General features: G+C 34.9%; 1 protein-coding gene and 1 long non-coding RNA gene across 26 annotated transcripts in view; one reads left to right on the top strand and one right to left on the bottom strand.

Moving 5' to 3' along the window:
• Positions 1-12,500, top strand: part of FOXP2 (forkhead box P2) — a 554,671-nt gene that overhangs the window by 494,438 nt on the left and 47,733 nt on the right. For 23 of the 24 annotated variants that reach the window (XM_035698685.2, XM_049093821.1, XM_035698682.2 and 20 more), the window contains 2 exons: positions 8,535-8,748; positions 10,554-10,658. In XM_035698685.2, coding sequence (XP_035554578.1) covers positions 8,535-8,748; positions 10,554-10,658 — 319 coding nt within the window. The remainder of the gene's footprint in view (positions 1-8,534; positions 8,749-10,553; positions 10,659-12,500) is intronic. The other variant, XM_049093828.1, reaches the window with a different exon arrangement.
• Positions 275-12,500, bottom strand: part of LOC112670783 (uncharacterized) — a 45,727-nt gene continuing 33,501 nt past the window's right edge. The window contains exon 6 of one of the 2 annotated variants that reach the window (XR_007402134.1): positions 275-427. This is a non-coding gene — a long non-coding RNA (uncharacterized LOC112670783). The remainder of the gene's footprint in view (positions 428-12,500) is intronic. The other variant, XR_007402132.1, reaches the window with a different exon arrangement.

The following is a 12,500-nucleotide window of genomic DNA, read 5'->3' on the forward strand; positions in this document are numbered from 1 at the left end:
TGTTAAAACTATTTTCTTCCAAAACAAGCATATAGATATCTTGCCAAACAAGGAAAATTTATTATGATATAACCATTTTCATAGTTTTCAAATGAAAATTTTCTCTTATTTCTGAACTTTTTAACATAAAATTATCTTTTTTTTCCCTTTTTTTCTGTTTGTACTGTATATAAAATATATGAGAGATTAAATACACAAGATAGAGAACATCAAGGAAAAGGAAATAAATCTGAAAACACATCGGGGTTTGAGCAGAATATTTATATTTTAAATAAAAAACATGAAAGTCATCATTGTGTTTTTACTGTTTAGAGGAGGAAGTGTGAAAAGTACCACTATCGAGAATCACCAGCCAAATATAGGCAGAATGTGTCAGATAAGCCAGCTGTAGTAAAGGAACATAATTTCATAGGGTGGTGCTGGAATCCTAAAATTGGAATGGAAGAAAGTAAAAAAGTAATTGTTAGATAATGTAGATAATTTCATCTGATTATCTCAGATGAAAATAATTTAAATATTTTAAACGTTTTTACCATCAGTTTCACAGTTTACTTTGTACCAAGTTTTTGGTTGGTTGATTGATTAGCCATGAATAATAACCATATGAAAACCAAGTAGGATTTATACACAATGATGATCTCATTGGGCCTTTAAAAATATGCCATATTTGAAGTATTTATCCCCATGATTTAATACGTCTCCTCAGGCTACTTTTTAAAGTTCCAGCTTCTTTCAACCTTATATAAAATAAGTGTATGAGAATGAGACAGAAGTAACAAAATTATAATAATTTTGATAAGAGTAGAAGATTTATAGACATTTTTCTCTGTGTTGCAAAATGATGTAATATATCATGCCACGCTTTAAAGTAAATTATTTTAAACATTAAGCATTTAAAGTCATCATGAATATTACTATAATACTGGGTTTTAATAGAAGAGAGGCAATGAAATTACCATCTCCAAATGCACATATGAGGTGACTGTAGGTATACAGAAGTCAAATACAAAAGGATGGATTTGTAAATCAATATCAAATAAAATACTGATTATGAGGCTATTTGCTCCATGGATAGTACAGTTTATGTGTCAGCTAGTAATTACTTCGTGACACATTTTCATGACCCAGTACCACTATCTACAGGTAATAGGAAATTATTGTGCATGCACTTCAAACTTTGATATGATTTTGACATGAGATAGAAGTCAGCGTATTCCAATACGCACTATACTCACAGGCTTCCTGTGACTACAGCGACTAAAATATACCTGGTAAAAACTTTATTTCCTTCTAGCCATCTACATGTTTTTGAATTTATGAAAGTGATTCAGAACGTAATGCTTTTGTGACCAATTTGAAAGACCAAACAAGGACTGTGAGGCTATCTAGCCAGCACAAGTTTGAACTTAGGCCTTCTAGAACTAGATGAGTTTGGAATGAGACAACTGTTGAGTAATAAATAAAATGAAATTGTTTTAGGTAAAATATAACATCCTGAGGTAGGAATGTGCTCAAGTTTGTCTTCAGACGAATATGCGGCCAAGATCAGCTATTTGGCCTTGACTCAGTCTCTCTGCTTATGGAAATCAAAATAGCCAAATGTCTACTTCAGTATCACTTCTGGCATCCCAATTTTTTGCCTAATCTGTGATCATGTATTTGCAGAGATTGCCATTATATCTAATCAGGATAACAAACAATGCATGCCATGTAGAATTACTGTTAGCATCTTAGTATTCCCTTTTAAATACCAATCTCCAATTTGCAACTTGGAAGGAAACTCTCCTTTGGGTTTTTAATTTTTTATTTTTTAAAAGATTTTATTCATTTGTGAGAGACACAGAGAGGGAGCAGGGACATAGGTAGAGAGAGAAGCATGTTCCCTGTGGGGAGCCCGATGCAGGACTCAGTCCCAGGACACCAGGATCACGAGCTGAGTCAAAGGCAGACGCTCAATCACTGAGCCACCCAGGCATCCTTCCTTTGGGGTTTTATATATGAAAACTCCCATCAGTAAGGTAAAGTTTAAATGTATATTTATTATTGCAGGAATAAAATTTCGCAAAGTTAACCATGAATGCTGTTAATATTATGTATAAAAACTAACTTACGAACCTGGGTGGCTCAGTTGGTTAAGCATCGGAATCTTGATTTTGGCTTAGGCCATGATCTAAGTGTCGTGAGATCGAATCCTGTAATGGGTTCTGCCCTAGACATGGAACCTGCTTAAGGTTCTCTCTCTCCCTCTCCCTCTGCCCACCTCATGCTCCCTCTCTAAAAAGAAAACAAAACACAAAAACTAACTTACAAAAAATTAAGTACATAGGGAAATATTAAGTGTGTTAAGTTAGTTTTTGAGAAAATGTAAATAAGAGAGAAAGGTGGGGATTAAATTATATCCTAATTCTATTGTCACAGAATTGTTTGGTATACCAGCACACATACACGAAAAGGAATTTATCTCCATTTAGGCCATAAGTCTTTATAAAGTTGTTTGTTACTTCTTTATCTTGAGGGAAGACTCCAAAGCAGAATGTCAGCTTTGCCACATTAAAGTTTCATGATGAGGAAAACTTAGAAAATTATTTTTTTAAATAAATATCAAATTTTAAAAATGCAGCCTATAAAAATTTTAATAGTAAAATCATAGTAGGAATTTTTATATGTATTTCAGATGTATTCTAGTATCCCAGAAGTTCCTTCTTTAGTGGAGATGTTTGCCTTTGGTCTCAATTTTAGTCAAATAGCTGTTGTATTCCTTCTAACTCAGCATTTGGGCAAAATATGTATTAGGTCCACCTCTCATTAAACATACATTTTATGTATGTTTAAAGACGGGCACTGTACCTACAGGTTAAAGTAGACCTCCAGTCAAATATGAATCAATAAAATGTTAGGTTAGGCAGATTTTAAATGAACACATAGATCTCTGAAGGGTAGCCTAGAAACCAGAATAATGGTTGCCTCTGGAGAGGAGAACAAGGAAGCGAGAGGTGGGGGTGGGTAGGAAAATTTAATTTTGCAATGTACACCCTTCTCTATTATTCAGTTATTTGGCCACGTGTAATATACTAGTGCTTTTTAATGTGTGAAATTTAAGATGAAAAGTGAAAATTACATGATAATAGTTCAATAATTCTGGTGATTAAATATCAAATTGTTTTCATAAAATATATGAATGATACAAATACTTCTACCAAAATTTTATTTTATTACTTTTAATTATAAGTAACCCTAGAAAATAAGCAGAGTACAAATAAGATAATTTTTTAAAAATCACAGTAGACTTTACATCATAATGTATAAAAATTATTTAATATTAAAAGTTAATTAGTAGACATAGAAAATGAAAGGACATTGAGAGAATCTTTCATTTTGGGGTGTGAAAAAGCTGTGAATGTAATTTTTACCAATAAGGAAAGCCACTGGAATTTTTAAAACCTATATGCCCCAAGGATGTATAATCTAGATGTGAATTACCAAATTTTAATTAATTCTTAGCACATCACTTGTCACCCAGTAGTTACTCCACAAATTCTGGATCCAGGATTAAGGAATTATTATTTAATTGATTTACCTGTGGTATTACATGCAATTTGATTAGGAATTCATCCTTTTATTCATTCAACTCCTAGGAAAACAAACCTTTCAATGCTTATTTGTAGTATGGGCAGTGAACAAAAGTAAGCCCAAGTCATCATCCCAAAGCCATCACCCATCCTCATTTCTTGATTTTTTTTTAAGTCATGGAATTTTAAAATTGCGTAACCACACAACATCTTGGCACTAGTATTATATGCATGTATCCTTGAAATAAGCTACTAAGAAAATTGAATCATCTTTACTAAGGATTTTAAGTTGCCTATTATTCTATGATGGTCTAGTCCACTGATTCCCAGATTATGCTTGCCAGCATGTTCCAGTCAGTTGTATAACTTGGTATCCTTGGAGCTTTCATTCACTGGAGGTGCTCTTACAGGCACTGGGGGCAACACAGTCACCAAAACACAGAAACCCCTGCCACCCAAAAACTTTTATTATAAATTAAGTAAAACATATAGTGATAAGTGCTAAGGAAAAAAAACCTTAAAAGTCAGTGTAGGAAAAAAAGGAAGAGACCGTAGAAAATGGGATGGGTTGAACTTGTAGATAGGGTGGCCAGGAACAGAGTCCTGGAAAGAGGTTATGTGAACAAATGACCTAAAGATTTGAGAAGCCCTGCCACGCATTAGCTCTAGAGCTACTCAACTTTTCTGTTCCTCAGTGTCCTCATCTCTAGAATGGGGATAATAATAGAGCCTGGGGTCATGGATTAGCACTGAAGCATGGAGAAGAGTGACTGGTATATCAGAAGCACCGGTAAGTTTCTAAAAAAAACAGAGATGAAGAGTGAGTTGGGGTCAGAGAGGCTGTATAAACAGAAACTTAGTCTAGAAGCAAGCTAATTTTAGAAAAAAAAAAAAATCTGTGAAGTTTATAAATAGGCAGCCTGCAGTTCAAGGGAGGGGCTGGAGATCACTTGATGAATTCTAAGCCTACACCCAGTATTTAAAACTGAAATAAATTAGTGTAATTGTAAAAAGGGTTTTGCACTTGTTTTTCTTTTTATCCTCAAACGGATTTGTAAAATGCTGAGTTAAACAAGAGACTTAAGTTTTCTTTTTGTGGCTGGTTTTTGGGTTTTGTTCCTAGGCATCTTGGAACTGATGTACATGTTAACATTAGTCATGAGTCTCCCAAGATAGAGACCAAAGACCTCTTAGATCTCTTAGATTAGGAGTGTTTAGAAGAGCACTGTTGCACAGAACACAGTTTAGGCAATACTGAGCATATTATATTATTGCCTGAAAAACAAGTTAATTCTTGTAAATCACCAAAACTTCAAAATTCACAAACTTTCAGAATCCTACAAAATTGATTGGCTCATTGTTTCATATGCATAGTTTTGTATCCATAGAAAAGAACTAAGCAAATTGTAGATGTGAAAACTTTGTTTCATGAGCAATGAAGTAGTTTGCTTTTAAAAATATTCCTCCCAAATGATCTGCACATTGGAATCAACTGTGGGGCTCCAGAAAGAGACTGATACCCATGTCCTACCTCCAGAAATTGTGATTTAATTGGTTTGGGCTATGGTCAGGGCAGCAGAAGTTTCCAAATGCCCCCAAGTGAGTCTAATACACAGACACTTTTGGGAACCACTTCTACTAATGAGAATCTCTTTTTGACATCATCTCTTCTCCGCCCCATATCTGTAATCTTTAAAAACCATTTTCTTTGTTGTTTAATTAAGGATCCTTATTTGGATAGCGAACCAGGTTATTTATTTATCAAGTGTTTATGCGCTTAGTATTTGTTGCCATATCATTGTGATGTCATGGTGATACCACTAATTTGCAACACAAATGAGTGTTATAAGAGAAGTCTGCTTTTAAAAGGTAAGTGGATACTTAGGTTAACTGAATTGTTAATAAAATTCAAAAACTAAATTATTAATAACATCTTTAACTGGTATAGTGTCTAAAATGCATCTAAGAGTCTTTAGCCAAGATGTAAAGTTTTATTAGCTACTCAATCTTCTAGAATCAACTAGTGCCGTTTCTAATTCTTTACATTGGCCTTATAAGATGGCAGTGCTCACAGATAACATGCCACAAGTACATTAAGAGCCACAGTGCTTCCATGTGAATACCCAAATACCTTCAAGAACTATGTGAATCTGTTATAATCAATTAAATCAGCTACTGTTTATTAAGCACATAACCAGGCACTGCTCTTAGCACTGGGGATAGATAGGCAAAATAAGAAATCCCTGCTCTAACCAGCCTGAGTTTACAGTGTAGTAGAGGGAGACTGATGGCAAGTAAAACAAACAAATAAATAATATGGTTTCAGAGACTGATTAATGATTTAAGGATAAATAAAGTAGGGCGAGGTGATAGAGAATGTTAGAAGGCAAGGTGGGGAAGGGGTGATAATGTGGTCAAAGAGCTCTCAGAGGAGGTGACCCTTAAGTCGGCTGAGGGAAGAGAGGGAGGAAACCGTGAGAAGATCTGTGACAAAGTCGCCAATGCTGTGGGAACAGCCAGAGCTAAAGCTGGCAAGGGAGCAAATATTTCATGCATCTAAGATGCAGAAGAAAACTAGTATAAGAGAGAGAAATGTAGAGAGAGAGCATTAGATGACATCAGAGAGGCAGGCGAGACCCAGATAATAAATGCTAGTACTTCACAGGCCACAGTAGGGTTTTTTGTTGTTGTTTGTTCCTTTTTCTTATAGTTCCCCCCCCCCCCCCCGAAATGTTCTGGAAAGCATTGGATACTTTGTCTGGAAAGCGCCATGGCCTAATTTAGATTTAAAGGGATAAATTTGGGCTGATATAGGAAGAGTGGTAAATTATAGCAAGGCAAGGAGAAAGCAGGAAGACAGGAAAGGAGAAAAGGAGAACCATCGTCCAGGCAAGAGTTGACAGTGGGGCAGAGAGGCAGTCAGATGGCGAGGGCTCCCATGCAGAAGAAGAGCAGATGCTGTCACAGAAAAGGATTTGCTAATGGAGCTTTGCTGTTAGGATACGTAACTCATACAGACAGGTAATCAGAAAGTTACAGTGAGAAAAAGTTTCGGAATCCTGGGTTAAAGATAGAGTTAAAGCAATAATTAATGATCTTTATATAGAAATTATTTCCTATGTAATGGAGAAAATACCTTACTTTTATTAAGCCATTCTCTTCTCTCCAGAAAAAAAAAAAAAAAAAAAGTCATTTTTAATGACTGGAAACCTGAGTTAGCCTGCCTTTTTTTCAGTCTTAGGCTGTTTGAAAATCTTCAGGAGCCAGAATCACCAAAATGATAGCTTTCAGTAAAACTATCTGTAAGAAATTGTGATAGGCATAGCAATTTAAGGTTACCACTGTGATGAATAATTTGACCAGAAGTTATGTTTGGAGCAGTGAGAATTCTTCTGTCACTTTGGGCTACTTACCTCTCTGTCTGGATTGATGATTTTTCTACTTTCAGGGGTAGGGGTGAGAGGGCTCACTCTCCTCGTCATCACGTCCTGTTCTCCCCTAGTCTCCCCTGCCTGTTCCATCCTGTCGGCTCCCACACATCTCTTGATTGATCTGTATCACTTATAGCATCTGATGGAGACATGTGCTGGATTTTGGAGGTGGGGGTAGTTTGATTAGCACTTCCATCCTTACGTTAGATGTTGCAGATGAACGTGGTAATAAAGAGCCTAGATTTTGGAGCCACAGCACATTAGGTTTGAATTCTGTCCAAGTAGCTATGAACGTAGCGATTTGGTAACATCTTTCATCTTTCTAAACCTCCATGCCATGCCCTCATCTGTAAAATGTAATGATTCCTAACATCAGGTGACATTAATTGAGATTATGAATGTAAAGCACCAGACTCTAGCAGATGCTGAGTAAGTGATAGCAATCACAATTACAAACTGCATTTGCCCCTGTATATCTTTATTCAGTACTTTTCGTATTTTTAATATGATATCTTAAGAGCAAAGGCATTCAAACCAAACTGCCTGGATTTAAATCACAGCTCTAGCACAGAGAAGTTTTATGACCTCGGATACATATTTGAGCCTCTCTCTCTCTCTCACTTTGTTTCCTTATCCATGAACTGGTTAAAATATAGTTATCAACTCCTTTGGATTTAGTGAGGATTAAGAAGTATAGGGTATAGAAAGAATACATGAAGGCATAGCACTTGGCACATATAAGTACGATTTTATAAGTCAGATACTGTAAACAATAACCTCTTAATTCCTTATTTCAAAATTACAGTTAAAAGCTAAAGCATTGTGGCTTGATTTTGTTTTCTTCCTTCTTAAATCTGGTAAATTTGCACGATCTGAATCAAGGTGTTGTTTAAAATGCATGGTTCATTCATTCTATCAGTCATAAAATGAGGTTTCCATATTATCTGCTTAATTGATCCATGTAGGTAATCATATTGGCTTATTTAGCACCTCCAAGCGAAACTCAATTATTTTGTTTGCCTGTCTGAGAAAGAGCAAACTAACTTTGTCAAAGTTAATTGTCAAATATATTTTCCTTCTGAGTTGAATGTTTACTGGTTTTCCCTGACATTTTTTTCCTGACATTTTTGTTTATGCTCCTTACTCCTTTTCTTCTTTTCATTTCTTTTGATATGTCTCATTTCCAAATCTATTTCTTTTTCAGTTCCTCACCGATAAAAACTTAATAAGAAAAAGCTGCTGCTAAAAGTTGAATAGTTTAACTTCAAGGTAGAACTTGCTGGGTTTTTCCATTAATCCTTGATATCATTTCCAATATGATCACACCCTACTATTCCTAAATTGGTAGTCGTTAGCAAATAACTGATTATTCACGAGAAAGGCAATGGTGCTGATGGTGTAAAGTGATTTATTGTTGTATATTAATTATGCTGGTAGCATCACTTTTGTTGTTGGCATTAATCCAGTAATAACACTAAGCTCATTATATGAACTTTACCTCGTTATATTAGTGGGGCTTTCTTTCATTTTATAGCTGGCTTAAGTCCTGCTGAGATTCAGCAGTTATGGAAAGAAGTGACTGGAGTTCACAGTATGGAAGACAATGGCATTAAACATGGAGGGCTAGACCTCACTACTAACAATTCCTCCTCGACTACCTCCTCCACCACTTCCAAAGCATCACCACCAATAACCCATCATTCCATAGTGAATGGACAGTCTTCAGTCCTAAGTGCAAGGCGAGACAGGTAAAGCTCATGAGATTTATTCTATATTTATATGTCACCAACTTTTACTTCCACCATTCGTAAAACTAGGATAATGATTTGTACTTAACAGGGTCAGAATGTATAGAACAAATTAAATAGAAACCTTTTGATTATTTATCTTAAATATTATTTTCATTTCAGATGGCAGTCCAAATACCAGAATTCTGATGGATTTGGTGGGGAATGTGCCCGAAGAAAGTTATTTTTTAATATGTGCATGTGGAATTACTGTGTCAACATATTTTTATGGCTAATATGTTGTGATGAACCAGATTGCTGAAATGAGAACATTTTACCATTTCTTAAACTTACGAACCCTCTTTGAATGATTAAAGATGCATCCATACCCCCCTTAGTATATGCTTAAAAACATGTGCTTGATATATGTTTAAGAACACGTCCAAAAAAAAAAAAAAGAACACGTCCATAGATCCAAGAATCAATATGCGTAAAGACATAAACACAGGTGTAGTAAACCAGAAGATAGAATATCTGGTTTGCCTTTTTATTGGTGTAGCATGATGGAATTTATAAAAATATAAATTAAACTTATGGCAGTGATTGAATAGTATAAACTGAATAAATTTTACTCAAAATTCACAAAGAAAAATTATTCGATTTCAGTTACCCACATTGAGTACATTATGTTAGATAATTTTCAACTTCCTGTTTTATTTTAGTTGTGTAAAAACTGCCCTAGTAAAAGGAGCACCTGGGTACTTTTTGTCCATTTACTTCCATTTATTCAAGCATAAAGCCATCTAATCAGGTTCCCTTAATCTACATAAAATACATAAGCTAAAACATTGCTTCACATGAAAAATATCTTTTTAAGAGATGAAACATAAGTGCAAGATTTCTTAACGGAGTGACTTAGGCTCCTGTGGTATAAAGCACTGAATACGACAAATTTGAATATAGTAGACTGGAAGTATTCTGTGATGTAATATGAATATCCGCCTGACAGCAACAAATTCTTTCTCGTAAACATTTTTTTATAGAACCATATATTTAATTACAGTACAGTTTAAAATAGGATGCTCTAATTTGGTGGTGTTTCTGGTCTTCATTTGAGTGTCATGAAAATTTTTTCTTGTTAGTTTTCATTATTATAAAATGGTATGCTTCCGAATGCTTTCATGCTGTTGTTTTAATTGAGATTAATTTGATGATTATATATTGCAGAAGTTGGTTGATTTTTCTAGGATGTCTCTGTCTGACATAAAACTCACTTATCAAAAGTCTTTGATGATTATAGAAGGATATAGCTAATGAATACTGTTCCAAAATAGAATTTTTTAAAATCAGCTGTAACTAGTGGAAATATATATGGTTCTCACATAAATATTAAACAATTTAAATGGTCCTAACGGTCCACATCTTCTTGAAAAAGAGCATTTAAAAAATCTTATGGTGGCTGTCCTATTACCTTCTTAAAAACACAGGTTTATTTCACTTGACCACATATGAATATATATTTTTTATTTAGAGGTAAATGTTACATTAAGGTCATATGGCAAGATTAGCATATGATATTATACAGTCCTCTTAGTTTTTCATCCTTTATTAACAGTCATCTTTGGCTCTATTTCTCCTCTAATTGGAACATCATCTAGCCTTGGCAGTTGAACTATTCAATAGAACGATTAAATTTTTCTGACTGCTCTGAGCTGAATTGACCTGTTTTGACCTGTTTGTCACTGATCGTAACCTGACAGGCGCTAGCAGCCTGCAACGATTATGGCTTTTTGAGATGAATCTGACGCCGTGTTCTTTTGCTACAGCTCGTCACACGAGGAGACTGGGGCTTCTCACACTCTCTACGGCCATGGAGTTTGCAAATGGCCAGGCTGTGAAAGCATTTGTGAAGATTTTGGACAGTTTTTAAAGTAGGTTTCTTACCTTTTTTTTAGGGAAGGGGGTGGATTATGTGAGAGTTTTAGGCATATTTTGTAAATTAATGACACAAAGCTCAAAGGAAGAAGGTCCATCATGAGGCACACTCCATGTTTTCTGTGTGTCCCAACAAGTGCATGACTGAAGATAGGCCAAGAAGGTGACTTCATCTTTACCTCTTCACCAGAATATTTTAGAAATCATTCATTAGAGGTTTTTGAATGAATGAAAAATAGTAGCCTACAGTAGTAGTGTCATTTTTTTTTAAATATTTTATTTATTTATTCATGAGAGACAGAAAGAGAGAGAAGCAGGCTCCACGCAGGGAACCCGACATGGGACTTGATCCCAGGACTCCAGGATCACACCCTGAGTCAAAGGCAGGCGCTAAACCACTAAGCCACCCAGGGATCCCCAGTAGTAGTGTCATTAATCATTGGGAGACGTGTGCAGGATTCACTTAAATTTCAAGTTTTTAGTAAAAAAATTAAGTGAAATTACGTGAAGAGTCATCGACTACATATAATTTTAAACAGACATATTTTACAGGTTTATTTTTTGATCACAAGCTTGATATTCCTTCCTTTAAATAATGATGCTTGACATATATATATTTAACAACAAGAAGGAAGAAATGAAAGTTGAAAGTAGCTAAAATTTTAAGAAATAATTCTATTTCATCTACATTGTTTCTTGTTGCCCTCAGAATCACAGAGCAACCTTGCATCGCTGTATATTTGTGTGATACATTACGTGGCTTCTCTAGCTTAAAAATCAAAATTTTGTGGATCCTTAATTTCTTCATACCGTGATATATATATATATATTTTTTTTTTAATTTTAAGAGGTTCCTTTTCAAATGAGAATATGCATCTTTTTTGAAACATTTTCCACGCACAATTCTGCTACACAAGAGATCTAAACAGAGAGCTACAGATAGGTTTATGGAGATGAGTAACTTCACAGGCTGAGACTCTTATGTTGTCATGGAGCAGCTAACAGGGTGAATGAACTGTTTCATGCTTCATCAACAATTAAGTTAATTAGCTCATTTGAAATTGCACTGCTTTGTTGCCAGGATGTTGGCAGAAACATCAAAAAGATGTGTTTACAAATGGTAGACTACAGGGTATAGAGTAAAAGCACCTTAACAACAAGGCACAAGTACTTGGCATCCTCATAACTTTATAACGGAATTACAGTAAGATTTCCACAAGGATTTTTTTTAACTTTTTCTCATTTCTGACCAATTAAAAGAAAATTTGCTTACTATATTGCTTTGGCTTTTGTAAATGGCCTTAAATAAAAATTTGCACTGGCTGTTATACCAGAACAGCAGTGAGCTACCATTTTGTTGGGTATGAAACTGATTCAACTGTTCTAGGCAAAGAGAGCATTTCAAATGATAAGTAACTTTGCTGAAGTGTTCCTCTCTAAGGAAATAACATTTGTTAAAGACAAAAATATAGGGACATGGATTTTTAACAGCTAATTTCATATTTCTTCCTTTGAATATATTCATCCTTATCAATATGTTATATCATTCTTTACCATTAAGATTATTAAGAGGACTATTGCTACCATATCTTAAATACGGTCATTGAAGCCCTAGAACTAGCCCAATCACCATCTCATTGCTCCAAGTTGTTCTCCCTGACAAAATTAAGAATAAGTTTTAAAGAAAATGTACATATTTTCCCTTGAGTGTCCTTTCCTTTGTAGCACATGGAAAGGGACACTTTTATTCAACTCAAATGTTTATATAAATTTTTATTCCTAACAAGCAGACGAATATGAACCTTCATTTTACCCTCCATGGTTCCCTTTGACATTCA

This window comes from Canis lupus, chromosome 14 (assembly GCF_003254725.2).
Source record: "Canis lupus dingo isolate Sandy chromosome 14, ASM325472v2, whole genome shotgun sequence".
In the NCBI taxonomy this organism is placed as follows: Eukaryota; Metazoa; Chordata; class Mammalia; order Carnivora; family Canidae; genus Canis; species Canis lupus.